At 37.5% G+C, this 24,189-nt stretch overlaps 1 protein-coding gene across 3 annotated transcripts in view; it reads right to left on the bottom strand.

The window, feature by feature from the left end:
- usp24 (ubiquitin specific peptidase 24) overlaps positions 1 to 23,543 on the bottom strand; it is a 94,853-nt gene extending 71,310 nt beyond the window's left edge. For all 3 annotated transcript variants that reach the window (XM_048208611.1, XM_048208612.1, XM_048208614.1), the window contains exons 1-7: positions 23,090 to 23,543; positions 6,869 to 7,037; positions 6,709 to 6,776; positions 6,450 to 6,593; positions 4,547 to 4,669; positions 4,059 to 4,094; positions 3,872 to 3,937 (exon numbers count right to left, since the gene is read on the bottom strand). In XM_048208611.1, the coding sequence (XP_048064568.1) occupies positions 3,872 to 3,937; positions 4,059 to 4,094; positions 4,547 to 4,669; positions 6,450 to 6,593; positions 6,709 to 6,776; positions 6,869 to 7,037; positions 23,090 to 23,371 (888 nt within the window). In that variant the 5' untranslated portion in view covers positions 23,372 to 23,543. The remainder of the gene's footprint in view (positions 1 to 3,871; positions 3,938 to 4,058; positions 4,095 to 4,546; positions 4,670 to 6,449; positions 6,594 to 6,708; positions 6,777 to 6,868; positions 7,038 to 23,089) is intronic.
- Between the last annotated feature and the right edge of the window lie 646 nt (positions 23,544 to 24,189).

Here is a 24,189-nt window from a genome sequence, read left to right as displayed (position 1 = left end):
ACTACGGTCTAAATAGTTACTGTAGCAGGGCATCCCTTTATGTCTGAGATTCAAACATAGCTGGCGACGAACCAGCGGAGTTTCCTTTACGTGCCACAGCAGGTCGTATGTGCTCCTGAAAAGAATTTCCCTCCCTACGCCTGCCTCAAACTTCCTGTTCCTGTGTTAAGGCTATTAATATGCAAATCCTAAATCAAAGCATCTTTTCCCTGTCGCCAGCTCTATCTCTCAGCCCTGGCACCCAGATCATGCTAATGCCCACCTTCAAAAGACAAGCGGGCGGAACCAAAAACAAGGCGGCTTCACAGCTTCAAGACAAGGGGGGGCATTTACACGCTTGTACTGAAGGGGGAGCGGACACCTCTTCTGCTAAAAATAATGAAGCTGTCAATTCTGAGCATCTATCTGTCTGTCTCAGACCAGATTAGATGCTTTTCTGAGAGGTTTTTTTTTTTTTTTACATTGGCGTCTTCTTAGGAAAAACAAGGAAAAACAAAACATAAACCAAAACAAAACCATCCTGCCTAGTTTATCTACCCTCCTGTCTGACCATATAAACATTGTTAGTTTGTGTTTGAGGGCTGTGTGGTCGAATTCTTTGACATTATCCCACTTACTCACTTTTTCATGTTTTTCAGACAACTGCATGACCTCAGAGGGCTTGATGAGAATTAGTGTTTAAAATCAATTCTGTTAGTGTGTAACTTAAAGGATTAGTCCACTTTTAAATACACTTTTCCTGATAAATGTACTCACCCCCATGTCATCCAAGATGTTCATGTCTTTCTTTCGTCAGTCGAAAAGAAATGAAGGTTTTTGAGGAAAACATTCCAGGATTTTTCTCCTTACAGTGGATTTCAATGGCTACCAACAGGTTGAAGGTCAAAATGACAGTTTCAGTGCAGCTTCAAGGGCTTTAAACGATACCAGATGAGTAATAAGGGTCTTATCTAACGAATCGATTGGTCATTTTCGAAAAAAATACAACCGTTTATGCTTTATAAACAAAATATCGCCTTGAACGTACTTTCCGCTTCCGCATTCTTCATAACGCTTACGCTGAATGTCCTACGCCTTCCCTATTCAAGTTACGGAAAAAAACGAAACTGGCACCGCGTTCGTTCCATAAGTAGAATAGGGAAGGCGTAGAACATTCAGCGTAAGCGTTATGAAGAATGCGGAAGCGGAAAGTACGTTCAAGGCGATATTTTGTTGTATTTTTTTTCGAAAATGACCGATCGATTCGTTAGATAAGACCCTTATTACTCATCTGGGATCGTTGAAAGCATTGAAGCTGCACTGAAACTGTAATTTTGACCTTCAATCTGTTGGTAGCCATTGAAATCCACTGTAAGGAGAAAAATCCTGGAATGTTTTCCTCAAAAACCTTCATTTCTTTTCGACTGATGAAAGAAAGACATGAACATCTTGGATGACAGGGGGGTGAGTAAATTTATCAGGAAAAGTGTATTTAAAAGTGGACTAATCCTTTAAAGGGGACCTATAATGCCCCTTTTACAAGACATAACATAAGTCTCTGGTGTCCCCAGAATGTGTCTCTAAAGTTTGAGCTCAAAATACCCCACAGATCATTTATTATAGCTTGTCAAATTTGCCCTTATTTGGGTGTGAGCGAAAACACTGCATTTGTGTGTGTCCCTTTAAATGCAAATGAGCTGCTGCTCCCAGCCCCCTTTCCAGAAGAGGGTGGAGCTTTAACACCTCGTGCTTCGGTTGCTCAACAACAACAAAGCTGGAGAATCTCACACAGCCAAAATGAGGATTGTCAGTAACGGTGTTCAGCCTTACATTGTTCAAACCAGAGTCGACACTGATGGAGAGACTCAGGAAGAAGTTACAACTTTTAGAATGCATCTGGACGTTTCTGAATGGTTAGTGGATAAATGTATGTAGTTGCTGTGGAGTTGATTCAACTCATCGACTAGCATGTGCCGTCATGTTCATCTTTTGTGCAAATCCAGTGTTGAATTGACCCTCGTTTGTGAAGCAGTCTGGCGTAAAATAAGGGCGTGGCAACAACACTCTACTACAACAACTCTTCCTCTTCTCTAAAGCAGCCCAACATGGCCTCATCCCCTTTGTTGCATGTGCTCAGGGGCGGGGTTCAATTTTGGGGTTGGTGCAGTCCCTACTAACCATTTGTTGTAGTCCTTAAAAATCGATTTCTGTAAAAGAAAATATCTCCCTTTGCATTGAACTTTGAGCATTGTAACTTTTCAGATGTTGTTTATGCTCAAACAGCAACATTACACACTAACTACAGTTAAAAATGTGAAATCATAATCAAGGACCCCTTTAATAACTGGCCTGAATGCTCCTTTTTTCTGCCCATAGGAATGTGGCATCTCATTTTCCCTCTCATCCCCCTGCTCTCGTCTTTTTCTCACTGTCTGCTGTGTGTAGGATGCGCTCAGTGATGGTGATAAACATCCTGAGCTCTTTAGCACACACGCTATAATAGAATCTGCCCTCGTTCAACTCTCTCTCTCTCTCAGCATCTCACTCATACTGCCTCTCTTCATCCAGACAATTCTTCTTCACTCTCTTGCTCTGATGACACATGAATTGTCCATTCATTTCTTTGCCATTTCATTATTATACCAACAGAACTTTCAACCCCAAGATAACCATTCCAGCTCATATCTGGGATATCTAAGCTCATCGTCTGTGCGAACTAATGTCTCTTTTAAATTTAAGGTTATTATTTTGCATTTTCAAATTTGCTTTAATTTTAAAGTGCCCCATTATGCTTTTTTTTTCTTCTTCAGATATTATCTTTCATGTTGTGTGTAATATAGCCGTTTGTGAATGTAAAAGGTCTGCAGAGTTTCAAAGATCAAAGTGCACGATACATTTACCAAAAGAAAGACTAATTCTGAACTGCCTGAAACGAGTCGTCAGTAATTCCAGTCTTACTTTTTTTCACTTTGGATAAACTTCCAAAGGATGAGGACTCGGGCTCGAATTGATACGGTAAAACAAAAGCCATCTTTACTGTTCGTATTTCGAGTGCTGAGGAAGCCTCTGGAGCTGAAATTCAGATATGGTAATGGGCGTTTTTTTTTTTCGACATGTGCTGTAAGCAGTCGACCAATCACAACAGACTGGGCCATCTGACCAATCAGAGCAGAGTAGGCTCTGGGAAAGAAGGGGTTTAGAGAGACTTAATCCTTAATCGAAGGATTTCAGACACTGTGAGAAAAGAGGTGCAATGGATATTATGATTAAAATGAAAGTGTTTTTGACCTTGAATTCATGTAAACTTGTTGTAGAAGATCTCCAAAACAAATTAAGGAACTTCTAATCCAAAATAGCACAATAGTGGCACTTTAACACTATTTTTTAAAGTTTCTTTACATTCCAGTTTAGTTTTAGTCCACTTTGGTAATGGTTTTAATAGTTGCAGTTCATTTCCATTTTGTTTTTGTTTCTGTTACACATTTATGTATTTACATGCATATTCATTTTTCATAATTGTAGCTAAGAAATTGGTTGAGGAAATAACAGAACATCAGCAAAGATTAGAATTGCATCTAAAATAAACAAGAGCTTTGAGGAAAGAAGCTGCATGCGTGTTTACACAGAAAATCACAATTACGGGAAACAAAGTTTCAGCCATTTCATTTCTACTGCTCGATTCTCATCAATGTAAAATGAAATGCTATGACGGTCATTTGTGTCAAGCAAGCCATAAGCCACCACAAATGTGCAACTGAGAAAGTCAGTTCACAAGGGATAATTACTATAAATAATAACAACTATTGTCCCATTATTATGGACCTTGGGCATTTGCGGTAAATAAATATAAAATTCAATATCAGGAATATTTAGAAAAGTGCCCCAATCTTACCCCAATCTCTATTTCTTCCTGGTTGAGCTTGCACTGAATTGCTGTGAAGCCTCCCATCTCTCCAAACTGCAGATATAAGAAAGAGTCATATTAAGAGATATTGAACACCACATAGATTTGTCTGATGTCTAATGTGAGGTAATATAATATAACTCCATCCATCAGTGTTCGTGACTGAAGCTCTTACCCGATTCACTAAGTCCACCAGCCAGCCGTGAGGCTCCTGGTTCAATCAGAACACAGAACATGTGTTAAATTTCATGCAAAAAAAAAAAAAAAAAAAGTAGTATATTCTTCACTTATGCAAGTTGTTTCTTTACAAATTATATAATTTTATCTTAGAGAATATATTTAGAATAGCATGTTTCATGGTGTAAATGAACCTTTATTGCTTTGCAGTTAACAGGCTTTTTACTTGCAGTCATTGGCTTAAAAAAAAGTACAATTTCTTAAATCATAAATTTGCTGATTTTTCATTCTCTATCCTCCCATCAAACACGCACACATGTGCACACAGGTTCTTCTGAAAGGAAAAAACAACACTGCCACTATTTTCCTGACAACACACATGTAGGAATCTACAAAACCAGTTTTTCTGTCCATTAACTAGGACTGTCAAGTCAAGCGTCACGCCGAAAGCACACGTACACACCCACACATGAACTTTTACTGTACCTTCTGGTAGCTGGAGCTGGGAGACACAGCAAACATGCTGTCCTCTCCAAACACTTCCGCCCAGTTCCTCTGACAGGCCTTCATCCGATTCTTAAAGTGATACTCGTTATCGGGGTTAAAAGCCTGTCAATAAATCAACACAGGGAAAACATGTTGTGAATTTACTGGTGATATAAAATTACAAAAAAAAAAAAAAGAGAAATCCTGTAGTTTCATAAATATAGTCAGACATAGTGCAGACAGAAATGTGTTAAATGTCACCCATTTTTAAAATTCTGTATTGAAATTGTGTGAGTAGGTAGTCTTGCGTAGCCACTTCAGACTGACGGATGAAGGTCTGGACTCCATCACAGCTTTCATTTGCCAAGGAACACCCAAGAGGACATCTTACTGACATGTAAAGCAACTAATAACAGTTCGCTTTGTTCCGCGTCATGTTTAGGGCCATGAAAATGTGAAGTCGATGTCCCTACGACAATCCTGTATAATTCATTGTGTATAATTCAACCAATCAGATGACGACTTCAAAACTCCCAAAGTGTTTCCAATTTTGTTTGCCTTATGCATCAGATGTTCAGCCAACGGTCCATGTGCGTGACGTCTGAGGCGGAGACTACTGAGACGGTAAGTGCCAAAAAAATTTATTTGAATTGATTCAAACTGACGGAATAAAATTCAAAACTCTGATTCAATCATTTGTTTGTGCCATCAATGTTCATATATAATTCTCAACATGAAATTGGATTTTTTTTAACATGCCATTTTGTTTTAATATTATATAAAAATATTTTAATGTTCATTACAATTCTTAAAAAAAGTACATAAATATTGCATATTTTACATATCACATTTATTGTATATATAGTATATTATATATATTGAATATATTTGTATATTTAAATGCAATAAATAAATATATATTTATATTTACATATATATTAATATGTATGAACTGTTACATTAAATGAACCGATATAACAAGTAAACAAACAAATACAATAAATATATATTTATATATGCATGTATATTTATTTAATGTATTATATTAATAAGCATGAACTGTTATTAAAATAAATTTGCATATAACATATATATTAAAGCATAAAATATTAATGATATGTATTATACATAATACAAAATAAATACATTACTTGTTATATTGGTTCATTAAAATAAAAAAAAACAATATATATATATATATATATATATATATATATATATATATATATATATATATATATATACACACACATGAATGTATATGTATGTAACATATTATATATGCAAAATTAATTATTAAAATACATTTGTATATAAAAATATATATTATTTTTAATATTGTATATTAAAGTATTATATATTAAAATATTATTAATATTGTATATTAAAGAGAAACACATTAATAATATGTATTATACATAATACAAAATAAATACATTAATTGTTATATTGGTTCATATACATTTTAAAAAAGTATTTTATTCACTTAGTAAACAAAAAAAAACAAAAAAAATATATATATATATATATATATATATATATATATATATATATATATATATATATATATATATATATATATATATATATATATATATATATATATATATATATGTGTGTGTAAATATATATATGTGTGTGTGTGTGTGTGTGTGTATTTATATTTTTTTTTCTTTTTTTTTTTTTTTTCTTTATGTTTACTTACAATATTTTATTGAGTCTACATACCTACAATGACTGTTTGGTTAATTTGACAAAAATGTATAACGTTAATATTGAAAAGCAAATACATATAGATTATCGTCAAAAAATATATCATTATTTTAGTTATATCATCCGGTCGTAGTCCTAGTAAAAGCAAAGCACAATTACTAGAATGTAAAAATCAAAAGGGTATGTGTACCATAGTAAGAACTCCCATGAGGCCGATGGGTATGGGATCCTGTTTGACTCTCTCCGCCACCAAATCCACCAGCAGCATCAGCATGTTATAGATGCCCTCGTGAATCTCAGTTCCCCACTTGTGCACCGCACTGGACGTCAGCAACTACAACACCATATAACATCTGAATTATTCATCTCATCTCGATTTTTATAACAATTTCCAACAAACACCTGGTAGAGTTTATTACATGCCTGCTTATCCAAACACACACACAAACCTTTTTGAAGGCCTCAGGCATGCAGCGGTCAATGAACCTCTTACAGTTCTCATCTGCATCAGCCAGGCCTGGAGAGAGAATTCAAGATTTCAGAAGTGTAATTTCTTTCTAGAGGATACAAACATCCAGACATGTATGTAAAAATGCCATGAGGACTTACCAAGTCTGGCCAGGCAGGTGGAGGCGATGAGGCATTTGCCGAGCGATTCCTCTCTCTTGTACGGGATGGACCAGTGATCAGTGAACACTCGGCTCTCCAGCTCATACAGATTAGTGGTGGGGAACTCCATACTGTTCCCAGAACAGTTCCCGTTCTCATCATTACTCCTCTATAAGAGAGAAAGAGAGAGATGTGTCACTTTATTAACACTTGCAATTACTCTTTGTTTTCATAAATTCTTTCATTTATTTATAGCCTTTTAATGCTTTTACATAACAGGACACGTCGAGAACAAGAGACGATTGGGAAGAGATCCAATCCAATGAGTGCTGTACACTACCTACTCAACCAAAATTGTTGACTTTTTTAGACAACGCTTACTCAAAATCACTTCGGAAATATTAAAAAAGAAATATATCTGACATTTATCTCATTTCAAGAACGTGCGAGACTGACAGATGTCCTTCAATGGCTTGTGTGACTTCCACATATCTCATTTTAAATTAATTTAATTCATTTTCTACGTCATCCGTTTCACATTTATAATTAATGCTGCAATCTGGAACACGGTTGCCTGAGAAACTAGCACAGAGGCTAGCAGCACAGATTTGTTGTTGTTGAGTGGAGAGCAACGTGAAATAAGCTTGGCAGTTGATTTCTGAGGCTATTTATGTTCAATTTCCACTGCAATTATATCGCAACTTTAAAGGCCAAATATTTCAGTGGTCGTTTGGTGAGTATCAGCGTACGCGCTGTAGTAGATTACTGCTTTATGGGCTGTGGACTCTACGAACAGGAAACAGTTCTGCCAGGGGAATATTAGTATACAAGACATATGTTTGCCCTTGAGTGAGTGGAATAAGTGAATGTGCAATCAGGTCTGGAAAGACTGAGCGCAGCAACACAGAGTGAAAGTCACCTTCTCTCGTTTTGTTCCTCGGGGGAACGTCAGATGTCTGTGGCATTCCCAAGGTCAGGAAATCAGTGATTTTCTAACTCTGAGAGGGAAAACCGAGATCCGTTTTAGACCTGGGATTAGGAGCGAATGCCTCCCTGTGGGCAGGTCCTGAGTTCAAGGGTTAAATGAAGCTTCTTCTGACCTGACTGAACTTCAGCTGTTACTATTTACTTATTAACGAGCCATTATAAAGCAGGTTTAACACTGAGCTCAAACTGAGAGCAGCGACTGTGAAAGATGCATCACAGGGCATCTGCAGGGCTTTTAAAATCAAATTTAAGGCTTTTAAGACCTTTATTAAGACCTGCAGAAATAGAATTAAATCCATATTGGGGGTGGGGGGTGTAGGTCAATGTTAATGGAAGTGGCAAGGCTACATAAGGGTGAGGGTGGCACTGGCCCACTCAGACTGACGGCTAGTCAACCAAATCAAATGTCATGCATACATGACAATAATAATCACTCAAATACATGAATATTATATTGGCCGTTGGATTATATATTGATTATATGTCGCTCAGAAAGCATGCAAAGAGCGGTCCCCTTGTAATCACTAAAAAGCTGTCACTCATCTTAGTTCATCACGATGACACAATCTCACAAAGTTCTGTTATAATCAATGAAGCTGACTGCACAAGGAATCTCTTATTCACATATTGTCCACACTTTGTTATCATGAGAGGATTTGTGAGCGTACAGAACTCCAAAAACTCCAGCTTTGAGCGGTGAGTGGATTCTAACATCTCTGATTGTCCATTGCATTCAAGAAATCAACAGACATGCTTATGATTGGCAACATTGCTCAATGCTGCAAAAACACGTTGCAAATAGAAACCTTTGATGCCTTCTAGAACATAAAATACGGATACACACTGGATAATATTCCAAATCGCCAATATGCTATTATTACTGAAAAAAACTGATCCTAGACCAGCAGTTAAGAGCAGCTTTTCCCTCTAAAAGCAATCAGAAACAGCAGCAAGCAGTGATTTGAGTGAGAAAATTCAATGCTGGTCTCAAGTCCGTGGTCAGGGGAAGGCAAGCCTTGCCCAGCCTTACACCCGCTCTGCCTATGTTTGTTAATTTTCCTTTATTGTTATTATTCTAATATATTTACTAGTTATTGTATTTATGAATGGATTTTGTTGTTTTCATGAAACTATTAGCTGACAATAAATCACATTTAACTAATCTTAATTCTAAAATTATTTTTATACCATTGAGGTCCACCCTATTTCACCAAGGTCCACTCACTTTAAAATTTCTGGCCTCGCCACTGGTTTATGGTAAAATCCTAAACCATAAAATGACTGCAAAAATCACAATTTAAACAACTTAAAATATAAGTTTTGACAAAAACAAGTTTTATAAAATTATAAACCTTATGTTTTACTTATAAACCTTTAAACTACTGTATTTTTTTAAGAAAAGGCATGAGTAAAAATCATAATTGATTTTATATATATATATTATATATATTCATTTAAAATATTATTATATATAAAATTCTAGATACCTTATTGTTAAATACTTTTGTGAATGCACATTAGCTTCTTAGCGATGTGTAAAAATATGAGCTGATCTTTGCATTCACTCTAACAGTAGATGCTGTTTATGGAACATAAGAAAAATATTCTCCCGTTACCTCTGAGCAGCACTGTGATTATCAACACTATTAGGCATTAAATCGCCTCAAAAGGTGACAAGTTTCACAACGCTCACTTTTATTTTTAAATTAATTCACATTTAATTGTCATATTAAGCCATATTGCAATTCCAGGTTTTCCCAAATTTAAGACCTCTTGAAATGATAAAGACTCTTCTTATACCTTTTCAGATATGCAAGACTTTTTATGGCCTTAAATTTGATGAAACTAAATTTACGACTTAAGAACCGTGGGGACCCTGGTTTTATTGATTCTGAGAAGCTTCAGGCTTTGACTAGACTTCATTGTGTACTATGAATGATGACAAAGCACATTCACTCAGGAACTTCAACCAACTGACCAAGCACAATGATGTTTCTGGGTCAAAAAGTCAACTTTAAATGTCACAGGTTTTCCACAGGCAGATGTTGCAGATCATCTTCAATTTCATGTTTTAAGAACAGCCTCTTCACAACAGGTTAGACTGTTTAACAAGTGATGTGTCTCTCAATCATCAAAAATCTCAGTATTGTGCTAGATGAACCACTACATTTAAATCATAATGACATTTTGTATTCTTCTGCATTCATGTTTGTGTAATGGAGGCCAGCTAGTAAAAGCTGTGTGGATAGACCTCATTCCCCTGGCCTCAATTTGTGCACTAGTGACTGACATTAGAGACTGCAGTCTTTAGCGTCCTTTTTAGGGGTCGGAGCAGGTTGAGTAGGACCTGATACATTGGTGCCGTGACCCGGGTGGGAATGAGGTTTAGGGGGGTGAGTGTAATGGAGGCCAGCTAGTAAGAGCTGTGTGGATAGACCTCATTCCCATGGCCTCAACTGGTGCACTAGCGACTGACATTAGAGACTGCGGTCTTTAGCGTCCTTGTTAGGGGTTGGAGCAGGTTGAGTAGGACCTGATACATTGGTGCCGTGACCCCGATGGGAGTGAGGTTTACTGGGGTGAGTGTAATGGAGGCCAGCTAGTAAGAGCTGTGTGGACAGACCTCACTCCCCTAGCCTCAACTGGTGCACTAGCGACTGACATTAGAGACTACGGTCTTTAGCGTCCTTGTTAGGGGTCGGAGCAGGTTGAGTAGGACCTGATACACTGGTGCCGTGACCCCGATGGGAATGAGGTTTAGGGGGGTGAGTGTAAAGGAGGCCAGCTAGTAAGAGCTGTGTGGATAGACCTCATTCCCATGGCCTCAACTGGTGCACTAGCGACTGACATTAGAGACTACGGTCTTTAGCGTCCTTGTTAGGGGTCGGAGCAGGTTGAGTAGGACCTGATACACTGGTGCCGTGACCCCGATGGGAGTGAGGTTTAGGGGGGTGAGTGTAATGGAGGCCAGCTAGTAAGAGCTGTGTGGATAGACCTCATTCCCCTAGCCTCAACTGGTGCACTAGCGACTGACATTAGAGACTACGGTCTTTAGCGTCCTTGTTAGGGGTCGGAGCAGGTTGAGTAGGACCTGATACACTGGTGCCGTGACCCCGATGGGAGTGAGGTTTAGGGGGGTGAGTGTAATGGAGGCCAGCTAGTAAGAGCTGTGTAGATAAACCTCATTCCCCTGGCCTCAATTTGTGCACTAGCAACTAACGCTAGAGACTGCGGTCTTTAGCGTCCTTGTTAGGGGTCAGAGTAGGTTGAGTAGAACTCGTCACAATGGTGCCGTGTCCCGGATTCAGGTTTAGGGGGGTGAGTGTACAGAGGCCATCTAGTGAGAGCTGTGCGGGAAACCTCACTCCCCTGGTCTCAAGAGGCACATTAGCAACTGAAGCTGGAGACTGCAATCTTTAGCGTCCTTGTTAGAGCACCCGCCTCCCATGTCAGAAACCCCGTTTTGAATTCTGCTCGGAGCGGGTCGAGTAAGACCCGTTACATTTGGTCAATGTGTATTGTATACTGTAGGGCTGCACGATTTATCGCAATTTTATCGCATGCGATTTGGCAAAAGCTGTGATTATTTTATGCGCAGCTTGTCAGAGCTGTACGGCTCTGTGATCAGTAGTAAATGTTTCTTTATCTGAAAGCCAGAGGGCGCTCTTGTGCAGAAACTGCAAATATGCCCTGCTGCCGAAGTAGAACACGCGTCATTCCAGGAAATCCCATACTATCGCTGTAGCTGAATAAACAGAAGATTGAAACGTTTTGATTGATTAAACATGACTGAAACGTTTTGATAATGAACGCACGACTGCCTTATTCTGTGTAATAAGCCGTAGTAATCATCGTCGTTATGAAGTGAGTTTGGAGTAAAAACATGTTATTAATTGTCTTTTGTTGGACAAGATGTTAATAAATGCTTCTCATGTCTGGAAAGATGTTTTGACACGTGTTGTTTTTTCAAACACATTATAAGCGATTCAAACTCTCAGTGCTTTCAGATGGATTAGCATTTGGAGCCATAGTTCATTGATAAGCTGCGCATAAAAAAAAAAAATAATCGCTGCTTTGCGATTTCATAATCGCACTAAGCCAAATTGTTTAAGTGCGATTTCAATGTTTTTTTTCTAATCGTACGATTAATCGTGCAGCCCTAGTATACTGTACATTTCAGTCACACTCTTTCTCATCCGTAGCAAAACTACACCAACAACAATTACCACAGGACCTGTCGTGTGTCAATAAAATACCAATCTAATCTAATAGTTTCCATTCACACAACACCATTTCAAGGTCAAACAATGTGACTACCTAGTATGTAATATCATACAAACAAGGTAGAGATGGCTGTATAAAGGTACTATATGGAGGAAAAAAAGATCAAATACAAAGGAGAATATATTTTACTCAATTTAATTGAAGGTGTGACCCAAATTTCGCAGAATTTTGGAGGCAAAATAAGACCACTGTCAATAGTTTAGTGATGCATGAAGCAAACCTACAACTTTTTTCTCCTTCATTCTAAATTCAAAATCATGCAGATTGCTATTGAAATGACTTTTTATCCTTGCATATAGCTGTTTTGTGGCCATGTATCAGCCAGGCTTATTTTCAAATTTGGAGCAAATACTATACAAAATTAATGTACCCCAGCCCACATGTAATTTAAATGAACATTTCATTTTCTCTCATATAAAAGCAATCTTAGGTTATTACTAATTAGCTACCATCTCCACACATTTCTAAATATTTTGAACGCCCAAAATTCATGTTCTACGCATCGCAAATCTTGCGTGTTTTATTTTTTTTAATCATTATAATACACTTTTCATATTTTAATTTTACATATTTGTATTTTAAATTTAATTTTGATGTTCATTTTATACTTACTCCTACAAAATTACAAATATACATACCATGAACGAATAAAGGTTTTATACAGCAATTAAACATGTCCCAAATTTTAGTAACAGGGTTAAAGAAAAAAAAAATTAAGGTATAATTAAGGGGGGTGGGGGGTGACTATTAACATTTTCTGATTTGTTGAAAAAAAAGAAAAAAAAAAAAGAAAAGAAAATCAATACGTTTTTATCGATTCACATCCTATTTTGCATCCTATTAGTGAAATGTGCCACAACCGCTTGTTATTAAGGTCGTTGAGGTTTTCGAGTTTACAGCAGTTGTTTATGAGATCTCATTACAATCTCTGTGACAGAAACATTAAACGACTGTAGAAGAGCGGATTGATTTGTTAAAGATCTGTGTGTTTCTGTTGACAGAGTCTGACAGCTTCTGTGTTCAGGAGAAATAAGAAGCGCTGAGCAATGTGAGAGGGAGAGGCAGAAAGCAGAAGAGAGGCAACAGGAACAAATTACTTACTCTGTTCTCTGGTGGAGGCAACCACCACCTGCACTGTGAGGATCTCAGAAAGAGACAGAAATAGTGACCACGGAAGTCGAGCTGTGGCCTATTTTAACATTCTGATCAAATAAATGTGTTTACTAAAAATATAAAGACCATTGTATACGGTCAGAAGACTGGAAAATCTCTATTCCTATCTGAATATTTGAAGTCTGTTCTGAGGAGGAAAATATGCTAATTACAACCCACATAAAATTAATTTGCATATATTATTGTACATGTTAAAACTCTCTTGTGATCTATACTTGTCAATGTTAATTAAATTATGACAGGAGAAAGTAGCTAATGACTTGTCACATACATGTCGTCATTTACAGTTGTAACTGCTGATTTCACATGAAAGTCCCCTCAGGAACTGTGTGAAAACATAATCTATGCCTTGTGACTTTAAACGGAGAAACCACAATTGCTAAGAATAGAAGGGAAGTGGTGTTTGTTGTAGGTTAACCTACTAACACGGTTCCTGATTATGCCAAACCATAAAAAGGTGTTACTTTTTGGTGGCAAATAGTAGCTAATATTACAAGCAAATATAATATAATATAATATAATATAATATAATATAATATAATATAATATAATATAATATAATATATATATATATATATATATTATATTATATTATATTATATTATATTATATTATGAGTCCTGTCCGTTGAATTGTTCGAAAATAATGCACACTGAGGTGGTAATGCGGTGACGATGCGAAGAGGGTTAATTATTTCACTTATACTATGATTATCATACTTCAAGACTTTCAGATATTGTATTTCAAGACATTTCATACACATGTATTTAAACCGACTTGTCAGTTTGAGGATGTCTATATTCTGCCATGTAAATAGCGAATCCGCCATGGTGAAAGTGCACCTGGCTTTAAAGTCCCTGTAAAGTCATTTTAAAGTATGTGTTTTGAGCTTGTCACACCACAGAAAAATGTGTTATTAACTACCCAGCCAAATCTGAATCATTAAAAAAATCTGCAAGTAAATGAAATAAGTTATCAAAATCTCGAAAAAATAGGCAGCGCTCTCTGCTCTCAAACGCTGGGGGCGTGTCCGCTGTCGGTGCTGAAACCACACCCACTCGCGAGAGCTGCAGCCTCAACTTACTTGTCTAATGAGTCAAACATACTGATGCATATAAACAAAAGAATCACGTTAGAGGGTTGCACATTTTAGTAGAGTTACTGTGGACTACCTACTAATTATAACATAAGCACACACGACAACTTACACTCATTGGGCACGTACTGCCGGACTGTTGTCGAGTCGACAAATGACGGCGCCGCGAGACGGGAGGATGAAGGCTGGGACGTGAGAGACTCTGTCCGGCCCCATATATCATCGGTTATGGTCGGGACGGTAAAACGGCCGAGGCGGGAGGGGGGGGGCGAGGTCTGTTCAATCACATTCACCAAAAACAGCGGATTATCTATGAATCCCAGCTGTCTGATGAAAGTTTGTAAAATTGTCCGGTGTAGAACGATCACTTTAGAATCCTTCATATCATCGTTTTAGGAAATTTAAATAAGGAGACCGAGCATATTGTATATTATAACAACCATGTAATATGCATTTGTGTGACGAAGGCATTACTAGCTAAATGTACAAAGGGCTGTATGACTAATGACACTCGAGATTGAGCGAGTGAACCGCTGTAGAGTTAGAGGCGGCGCCACGCTCGGTGCGTCATCGACAGTTATATAGTGTTAGGGGAGGGGCTATGCTCGGGGGACGATGTGCGTCATTAGACCCCCGTTTTAGCTCCGCCCAAAAAATCCTGAGCAGAGACTTGGTGAAAAACTGTTTAACGCTCTAACTTCACAATTAAGCATTACTCAATTCACAGACTTTGTAATGTGTTTCAGCAATACATTTGTAACATTTATAAAGTGTTTAGAAAGAATTCTCAGAATTGACTTTACAGGGACTTTAAAAGGGAATGGGAGATGACACTTGGTTTATTTCACGTTATACCCAAAACACACCCATGACTCATTAAGAGACTAGGTACAACCCTTTTGGACCATGCACCTGCCTGGTGCGCTGACCATTTTTTCTGTCGTTAAACTAACAAAAGTGGTATCGGACATGCCATGCACCTGTGCCATGCGCTGCAGACCATGCGTTTAGATTATTAAAACAGGGCTCAGAGAGAGAGAAAATTACCTGAGTCTGTGCGTCTCAACAGTGTTAAGCAGCAGCGTTTCTACTAATAGCAAAACTGTAAGTTTATCTGCTTCAAGAACAGCACTGTTATTACCTCGCTAGTGAGAAATGTCATGTAGCTTTTAAGTTTCTAAACTATTTTAGTTTGAGTGGGAGAGCGAGCGGGAGAAGGAGAGTATGTGCTTTCCATACATAAAAATTAATTATATAACATGGAAATAATTTGTTTTTATCCTATTATTTACCATATTTATTTGATTATTCAGTGTCGTTGTGGGTTTTGGATCTTTTCCTGTTGTAGGCTGTAATGACCTTTGAAAAATCATTTGGCGAAGTGATATGGAACTGTAATGCTGTCAAGACCTGCCTGGAACTACTTTAGCCGTGCGTTTCCCTGAAAATAACTGTACAACTTAGAACTTTGGTCAACAAATCGGATTCAAGCATTCAACAGCCCCATAGTAAAAAATAGGGCTTGACGATTAATCGAAAAGTAATCGAAATTCAGAACCTCTATCCAACGTAATTTTCCCATGTCGGTTATTTCGTTTTTTTAATCCTGTTAATACTTCCCCCTTAAGGCCGGAACAGACCAAGCCGACGCCGACGAACTAGTGGCGACGAAAGCAGACTGCGGGGTTGGCTCACGTCGGCAGCATCTGTGTCCAAAGTTGGCCTGACACACCAAACCAACGCTAGACAGCCGACGGCCAAGTAGCACGTCCATTCTGCGCCTGCATAGGATGAAATGCCTTTCCGAACCAGCAGGTGGCAATAGCTACGGGCGGTGATCCTTGCGTTTTCACTAAACTTTGTCAGTTGTATTTATTTTATGGTTTGCCAGTTTGGACTCTCAAGCAATTTTAGATGATTGGATGTATATTATTTCGAGCTATCATGCTCGCGCAGCTGCATTGTGGCACGAACACTCATACAAACAGTAGCTGCGCAAAACGTGAAGATCACGCGCACAGAGAGGAACGCAGAAACCAGTTGTCAGCGCTGTCCTGTGATTTATCACCATTCACTAAAATAGCTTAGAAACTCAAAACTTATTATAGCATATATTTTTTCTACTTTTGAAGGAACTATTTACAACCCACAGCTTCACAATTAATAGAGAGACGGTATGACTAATTCACACACGCAATCGCTCTCATTACCGGTACTGTGCTAATTTATCTTTATCTGATTTACAACGAGCAGAAATCTGTAAGAAATATTACAAACCATAGATAAAATAACTGCTGATAGTGAGCTGTTATGTCAGATCACTCTTTTAATAGGAAAAAATATCCCACCTTTAATAGTCAATCATAGGCTATTTACAGTACAAACCTTGTCAGTGAACTATGAGGGCAAAAAAAATAAAATAAAATAAATAAAAAAAATAATAATAATCGTTCATTAATCGTAATCGGGGTAAAATGTTCAATTAATCGAGGTTTTGATTTTAGGCCATAATCGTCCAGCCCTAGTAAAAAATATTTAATATAATATAATATAATATAATATAATATAATATAATATAATATAATATAATAAATACATTAGAAAATAATGCACACCCGTGGTGGTAATGTGGCCATGACGCGAAGCCGGTCATGAAGTTATAAATTTAATTTAATTATTTTTAAATAATTCAATGGACTGGAGTCAATTATTCATAATTAATATAATATAATATAATATAATATAATATAATATAATATAATATATAATATAATATAATATAAGTTGGTAAATATAAAAAAAGAGACCAGTGAAAATCTGAACCACAAAAACAACAGAGGCATAAAAAAAATATTCTTATTGTTGAGCTCTACAAGCATTCTGCATACTTGTGTACTGTTCTTGAAGGTCAAGAATCCCATACAGCCTAACATAAGGGTGCCACTGATTACGGAAAAAAACATCGAGCATGTAACCGAACACTTGTTATGTCCCAGTCCGCATTTCAATGCAGGATTACGTTTACTGGCGTCGATGGAGATAATAATAATTTTGCTGTGCAAACATTCTGTACCCATTTAGAAGCCTTCTAGGCCATTTTTTCAATCTGTAACATTAATATTTCGAACAATCACTGTGAATCTAGGGCTGGCGTGCTGCATGTGCAATGATCTAAAGAGAGGAGAAAAAGCCAGTGTTGTTAGGAGGCCTCTGGTCTTTGGGGCGATGTAAGGTCACATGGCACATTCCAAACTTGTTGCCATGGCATACTAATAGGGTGAGGTGTGTGCACACAGCCTGTTGCCTGCTAAACATACAACCTCAGAGGGTTCGAACCTCCCTAGGCACAAACTAATTGCAAATTTGCCTGTATGGCATCGGCGTTTAGGTGGACTGAGATGATTGCCCACTACCTGGAATGCATTTCTCTTTTAAGACATACCCCTAATACATCTCTGCAACTGCGCATGTGATCCTGCCAGTTGTGATTTGAGCAAGTTGTTTGTTGTTCCCCACTGCATTGCGCAGTGCTGGGCGGAGTGGCTGGGTAACTGGAGACCCCATGTGTGTGTACCAGTACCCTCCAGACCAGGCCTGCTGGCTCTATTTATAGTCCCGTGCTTGCAACCTGTTACATGCAAGTCCAGAGGTAAACAAAGGGGCTAGGCATGTCTGAATCTTTCCAAAAAGTTCTTCGTGATTGCATCACAAACATAATCCATTTTATTTACTTTTGCTTTATTTTCTCCTAAATTCTTCTAAAATGTTGGATTCTGTTTTAATGGTTCAATTAAATGTGAATAATAAAAACGGATGTCTAATCAATTGAATTCATAAAACTTAAACAATTCATTAAAATTTTAACAATAAAAGTGTCCTATGAAATGCATTTTGTTTTTTCCTAAAAATTTGTGTTACCCATTAAAATTTTTCTACATTCTGTTTTATCATTTAATACAATTGTATTATCCAAAAAACAAAAAACAAAAACAAAAAAACACCAATTTGAACAATTCCTTTTTACATTTCTAATTTACATTTACCAGTTTAAAGGTAAGGTAAAAGTGAAGGGAGTGAAGGTAAAAGTTTTTGATTAAAGATTATGATGGCACATGAATTTTAAGAAAATAATAAAGTGTACAGATAAATCATTTATAATAAACACTACAATATTATATAAAAAAAAATAAGAATGGTCAATTTTGATTTTATGGCGACTTTAAAGTCCAGTTACAGGTGAATGCAAAGACTTTTCATTCTGTTCAATTAAACATGGGTTGAACTCTCAAAGTGCACCATATTTAAAATGTACAAAATTTTCATGCCCCCAGACCCCCTCTAGAGGGACAGAGGTCCACCCCACAGTCTTAGAAAAATCCTCTGGGAAACACTGATCAGTATATGGTTTCCTAATAGTTTCACCACCCGTCCAAAAGATAAGTCTGCCAAAAGTATTACACAACAAGCATTCAGCCTTTTTTTCATCATCATCCAATGACACTTCTCAGGCAGAAGAGGCAAACCTAAGACACAGAGAGGGAGTGACAGGACAGGATCTAATTTAAATGTCATCTGGATTCCTTTTGTTACAGTGGCATTTCTACATGAAGCAATTACAAACAGGGCTGGAACAGAACGGCTACATAACATTTCCGTCCAGTCATCATGGCCATATGCAGGGCTCGATGCTAAGGATCGGGCCAGTGGTACAAAATTTTGTGTGAATATGTCCGTTCAAGTTCAAGAGAACTCAATTCGGGACTTGAGCGCTGTCTGAGACGCAGCTTTTTGGGAGCGAGCTTCGGATATGTGCGCACACAAAACGTCTTACACAGCATGCGAGTACCAAATTGAGTTCTCTTTCTTGTCTTCTTGCGCTTTAATATTTAAATGGGCAAGGCTTAAAAGCTTGTACAAATGATAAACTTTTGTAATGATACTGAACTGGCCCAATATGGCAGTCCTTATTGTTGAGCCCTGCATATATCCGCCTATCATGTTTAAAAAATGACTACAGGTTAAAAAGTCGAAGACAAACCGTAGTAATTACCTGAAACCAAAAGATGAACTACATTTGACATGAAATCATCTCTATAACTGCACTAATACTGCCCAGTGTATGTGTGCATATGCTGGGGAATAACAACTAAAAGTAGAGATGCTTGAACCTTTCCGTGTACGCTGCAGACAGCACGTGAACACTGAATTCTGTTCACTTCCGTGTCTATTTGTGCTTGAACGGACACATGCAAAATTATGTCCAAAATGTCAGTCTCTGCGAGTATCCTTGTAAACACAGTTGCTTACGGCTTAGGCACACATCCTTAGAAAACGGATGTGTATCATTATATTGGATCCACGCATTCGGTCTTAAAGTGACAGCGGCCTAATATTCTTGCTACTTTCTGTGTCATGAATGTTATCAAACAACAAAATACAAAGAGAAAATAACTTTTGCAGCTTTAACACAGATTAATTATATTCAATTTATACAGTGAAGACTATACTGTGTTATTTTACATTTGATTATTCATTTTCTGTACCTAAATACTTACCTAAAAAATATAAAACACTGTTTATTTCATTTAAATCATTCATTTAAATGAACCCAATCCAATCATTCTAAAATTATTAATTCTTTCCAAACAGAGCTATTCAGGTAATCTGGTTAATTTATTTCATATCGCAATATATATAGCAGAAAAACAAAATATTGCAAAGTCAGTATTGGAAAAAGAGGTATATATATATTTATATATACCTCAAATAATGTATACCATAATAACCTAGATAGATAGATACATTCACTATATTTGTTTTCATAGCCTTCAATCTGCACGCTGACTTATCTGATTATTTAAAGAAATAATAAACAGATTAAGCCATAAACATATGAAAATCAAAGCACTTCAGATATCTTCCATAATTTGCAACCGCATCATAAACTGCAGTTCAAAGAGTGTGTTAAAGCTTTATTTATCCGTGTGCCTTATGAAAAGAAAAGAAAACATTTAGGCCTAGCCTACTTCCTAGAAAATGCAGAGATACATATCGTGTATCGTCTTTCAGCCTAAAAATACAGAGATGTGATTTTTGGTTTTGACACAAGAGCAGACGTTGTTGCGTGAATGCGCGATGGAGATTAATATTTTGTAAATAAAGTGGTAAATTTTGATTTTGTTCAAACAAAGCACTGGAGTCACATGGATTACTTTAATGATGTCTTTACTACCTTTCTGGGGCTTAAACGTGGTAGTTGCATAGGCTGTCAATGGAGGGAATTTTCATTAAAAATATCTTCATTTGTGTTCTGAAGATGAACGAAAGTCTTTCGGGTTTGGAACGACATTTCAGTGCCATAGTTTTGTCTCAAGATGCACACCAGTAATGTTTTTTCTAAGGCATGTTTATTATAGCTACATAAATGTCCTAATTTAATCTAAGCCCTGTCTGTGAAACCAGGCCTATATTTGTACACTTTCCACCCACCAAATAGTTAAGTTAAATACTTTTTATTAGTAACTGGCTTGTAGTATAACAAGTATTCACTGTAGTATAACTTTGACAAGCTACAATTTTAAAAGATCATCCTAAACAGTGATAAAAACAGGACTGAAGTAATATTAACAACATATTCAAAGGGTTTGTGCACACACTAAAGTCAAGTCCGGACGCATTGACCAACCTGGACATTTTAAATCACCGCACTTTAGTGTTCGGCTCTGACTGCGGTTGACCAACAGGTCAAAGAAGCCATGAGGGAAAACAGTGAAAGGAACACTGCAACAGTTGGGCAATAATCACAAAGCCTGATGACCACATATAAGACTCAAATATCAGACAACAGAATTACACAAAACTAGAGCTGTTTATCCAAATCCAGAAAAATAACCATTCAAGACCTGTGGGAAAGCACACAAAAGTCATTTCACATGCTAATATACAGCAGCTTCTTATCAGCCTCTTTAATTTAACCCGGTAACTCGTCAATATCGCAGAGTTAAAGGGTTAGAGTTCACCGAAAAATGAACCATGTTGTTCCACACCCGTAAGACCTTCGTTCATCTTCAGAACACAAATTAAGATATTTTTGTTGAAATCCGAGAGGTACACGACTCGTCCACAGACAGCAATTTAACCACCTTCAAGGTTCAGAAAGGTACTAAAGACTTCATTAATAAAACAGTTCATGTGACTACAGTGGTTCAAACTTAATTTTATGAAGCGACGAGAATACTGTTTGTGCACAAAAAGACAACTTTAATGACTTTATTCAACAACTTCTTCTCTACCCTTTTAGCAGGGTTGCCAGGTTTTCACAACAAAACCCACCCAATTGACCCTTCGCTGGGAGTTTGATTGACAAGCGATCTAACCAATCATAACGCCGAATCTGGCATTTTGTCCGACAAAGCAGTCAGGAGTTAAAAGATTAACCTCGGTGGACTTGAACTTGAAAAATGGTGTGTACTTACATCTTTCTGCGTTTGAAACAACATTCATTCATGTTTATATGATGCTAGGGCTGGGCGATATATCGCATGCGATTGTCACGCGCATTTCGTCAGTAAAGCCGGTTCCCTGATTACCGCCAAATCGCCATCTCCTGCTTTCAAATGGAGCGGCATTTAATAGACAGAACCGTAGTTCACTGACAAGCCACGTTCATATCGCGTTCATTATCGAAGGCGATTCATCTGCGATATGAACGCGATATGGCGTAGCTTGTCAGTGAACTACGGCTCTGTCTATTAAATGCCGCTCCATTTGAAAGCAGGAGATGGCGATTTGGCGGTAATCAGGGAACCGGCTTTACTGACGAAATGCGCGTGACAATCGCATGCGATATATCGCCCAGCCCTATTTGATGCTATAAATTAACTAGTAGGAAGAGATGATCGGTTCATGAGCCGCTTGAACTGAGGCACTACTGCAATCTGTCATGACACATTAAAGAGTAAGACAATTACGTCGACTACTTTAACAATGTCTTTAATACCTTTCTGGACCTTGAAAGTGTTGATTATTGCTGTCAATGGACGAGTCATATCAAAGATTTCATCAAAAATATCTTAATTTGTGTTCTGAAGATGAACAAAGGTCTTATGGGTGTGGAACGACATGAGGGTGAATAATTAATGACAGAATTTCATTTTTGGGTGAACTAACCCTTTAATATAGCAGATGACATGCTGATGACTAATGACATTTGATGGTTCAACGATCTGACATGTAAATTATCAGCCACACGTTTCCTGTTATTGCTCAACTATTAGTAAAGAAAGACACCAGTTTATTTATGCATCAGGAGGAAAAAATACTCCATTGGCTTAATGATTCACGTTCAACATGCAAATAAACCAGTAAACTCTAACAGGTCTCTAGCATTTCAGGGCAATCTACGACACCCATCCCCCAAGATCCTACAACTTCAGCATTCATTCACATGGCAGCAGAATTCATTGGTAATCTAGCTATGCATGCACAAGGATCCTAGGATTAAGAGACAGTATCTTGACATGCTCGTCAGGTGTTGCACGCACATGCACAACAGGTATTCATGCATTTACAGGGGCGATAAAGGCGTGCGGCGCCTTTCCCTCCGGTTTTTGACAGCCCCGGTGGTTCCGCCTCAAGCCGCCGTGCAAATGATCACATAGACATGCGTTTCTTAATCATACCTCACTTTCCACGACGTCGTGATATGCAGGCGGAGGATCAAACCCTCCGGTGCCCGTGCGCCCGCTGTTCTCTCCGTCTCCACTGAGGCCGGAGCCCGGGGAAGTGCCGCTCTCCATCGGCTCGTAGCCGTATCCGAGTCCCGGGCTTTCGTTGGTGAGCAGCGCGACAGCCTCGTTGATGTCGTTTTTGGCCAGGCGCAGGGCTTTCCGGATGGCCACCGGGTCTGGGAAACCCATGCATAACAGCGTGGTCATATGCTGCTCCTCCTCTGTCTCCATCATGGAAGTGTGTCGCTGATCGGGGCTTCAGTAAGGGGGCACATAGCACAGGCATCCGGCTGTGCATGCCGCCATGTTTACAGTCGGTGGTGCTGCTGGTATCCTGTCACGATGGATTCCCGTCACAGGCAGAGGGCAGCGGGGCTGAGAGCGGGCCACGCCAGGCCTGTGAAGCTAGCGATTCCTATGGTTAGATAGGTGGGTGTAGACTGGGATGCTTTTCAAAATAAAGGTCAAATAGAAACACGCATTCATAATAATTATTTTTTAAATAATAACGTTTATTATTTATTGATGGGTATTATTTATTGTAATTTAGTAATATATATATATATATATATATATATATATATATATATATATATATATATATATATATATATATATATATATATATATATATATATATATATATATATATATATATATATATATATATATTTTTTTTTTTTTTTATACAAATGCAAATTAATAAATAAAGACGTTCATTCAACACCAGAGTGTGAATGAAAATATTCCCCTGATCCTTAATACGTGTGTAAAAACGAGTAACATGTGGCTCTGTGTATATTATATAAAATGTATACTCAAATGTATCTTTCTTTTAAAGAAGAAGCTGAATATATTTTAAAGTCGATTATTTATGGATCAGTTATTACGTTTATTATTTCTTGATGGGTAGGTTGATTACTAAATTATATATTGTCATTCAGTACTTTGGACTTGATAGTGTGTGTGTGTGTGTGTATATATATATATATATATATATATATATATATATATATATATATATATATATATATATATATATATATATATAC

This window comes from Megalobrama amblycephala, linkage group LG11 (assembly GCF_018812025.1).
Source record: "Megalobrama amblycephala isolate DHTTF-2021 linkage group LG11, ASM1881202v1, whole genome shotgun sequence".
NCBI classification, from domain to species: domain Eukaryota; kingdom Metazoa; phylum Chordata; class Actinopteri; order Cypriniformes; family Xenocyprididae; genus Megalobrama; species Megalobrama amblycephala.
Note: the sequence above shows the minus strand (reverse complement) of the source record. Positions and strands in the feature narration are given on the sequence as shown.